This window comes from Propithecus coquereli, unplaced genomic scaffold (assembly GCF_000956105.1).
Source record: "Propithecus coquereli isolate 6110/MARCELLA unplaced genomic scaffold, Pcoq_1.0 Scaffold166, whole genome shotgun sequence".
Lineage (NCBI taxonomy): Eukaryota > Metazoa > Chordata > Mammalia > Primates > Indriidae > Propithecus > Propithecus coquereli.
The window spans coordinates 4,775,230-4,776,960 of record NW_012141191.1 but is presented as its reverse complement, the minus strand read 5'-3'; the positions used below and the strand labels follow the sequence as shown (position 1 = coordinate 4,776,960).

Here is a 1,731-nt window from a genome sequence, read left to right as displayed (position 1 = left end):
TCTTGGAATTATAAAGAAATCTGTTGACATATTGAACCACACAAAATAGGGTTGCTAAAAGATTAGTTTTTCTCTTTATTGTATGTATATGTATGTGTGTGCATTTGCAAGAAATTTTTAAACTTAGTCTTCTAGGTTTTCTCTATTAGAATATGTGAACAAAATGTAAAATTGGAACTGTGGAATAGATTCAATTATGGAAAATCTCTTATTTAGCTTTGTGTTGCTAAGTAATGTATAGAGTTAAATCAGAAGTGTATGGATCTGTGAATTTATAATCAGTTGTTCTTAGTTTGCAGAAAAAACTTCAACATGTGCCAGCAACACAACCTCACCTTGATCAGGTAAAAAAAAAAAAAAATTTTTAAATGTTTCTAAAGTATTCTCTTTAACTAAGTTGGCTATGTTTAGGACTGTTTTATTGGAGCTCTTTCTAAAATGGTATTTTTGAACTGTGTTGATAGTTTTCAGAATTTTGAATGCTTTTGAGATCATCTGATCCAGCTTCTTAACACATAATAGGAATTCATCAAACCAGAGTTGCTTAGACTCTTAGGAAATCATGATTTCTAGCTTCTTCATTCTGTAGGTCACTCAGCATATTTTGATCAGTTCTTCTGATGGGAATTACTATTTAAAAGCAGCCTGGCGGTCTGTTTTTAACTGTGTTTAACTAACTGATTAAGGAAAAGTCTGATATAAGCATGGCTTATTTAAATAAAAATGGACTTTCAGTTTCACCTTCAGGTAGCACTGTAAATTTGAACTCCTTAAGGTGTCTTTCAAGTTCTAAAATTCTGATCTCTGAGGTAAATATTTAAGGCACTAAGAACAAACTAGATATATTTTCATTGTACCCGTGTTTCTGTTAAGTAGGTCATAGATGACCGAGCTTTAGGAACTTCTTTGTTCCGTTTAAAACCTGGGGCTAGGGGATGTGTGAGTGAGCAGTGTACCTAGTCTTTCTAGATAACAGCAGCCACTTGTTCATTTGTCTTCATTTTGGCTCATATTTATGGGGAGCTATACTACCATGTTTTGGGCACCTTTCTCTGAGAAACTTATGTTAATAGGATATTCATCTTCACTTATCTTTAAAATGAGTGAATGAGAGAAATACAAGTCCTTGGAGGTAGAACTTTTTGGGAAAACCAGCTGTTTATGATACTCAGTATCAGTCATAAAGATGAACTTGAAACACATTCTTAATGATCTTCTGAGTGAAGGACGTCATAGTAGGAGTCACAGGGGTTAAAAGATGAAGAAAATGTAGTACTCACAAGAACATTGTCTGCACCCCTAGTATCTTGAATGTACCCCTATCATGGCATTTATAATGCCTTATGGTTTGGGTTGAAATGCTTTTCCCTTGCATTAGTTTATAAATTCCTTAGGTATAAATTCTTTACTGCTTAGCACAGGGATTGGTATATGGTAGGTGCTCAGTGAATATTTGTTAAAAGAATGAAAAGCTGTGATTCTCAAAGCAGGGTGTAAATCAATCACTTGTGGAGCTTTTTGTAAAAAAAATTGTATACTCAGTAGTTCCTACCCTTTAGTCTCCAGGATTGGGGCTTGGGTGTGTGCATATTGATGTGTATGTATTTTTAACATTTTATTATGGAAAATTTCAAAGATATACAAAAGTGAAGAGAATAGTAAAATGAGCTCCTTGTATGCATCATCTGGTTTAAATGATATCTACGTTTTGCCAATTTTGTTTCATCAATC

The 1,731-nt window shown here is 33.6% G+C and overlaps 1 protein-coding gene across 4 annotated transcripts in view; it reads left to right on the top strand.

The window, feature by feature from the left end:
* Nucleotides 1-1,731, top strand: part of LOC105808057 (COBW domain-containing protein 2) — a 56,679-nt gene that overhangs the window by 39,601 nt on the left and 15,347 nt on the right. For all 4 annotated transcript variants that reach the window (XM_012641618.1, XM_012641619.1, XM_012641617.1 and 1 more), the window contains one exon: nucleotides 293-344. In XM_012641618.1, the coding sequence (XP_012497072.1) occupies nucleotides 293-344 (52 nt within the window). The remainder of the gene's footprint in view (nucleotides 1-292; nucleotides 345-1,731) is intronic.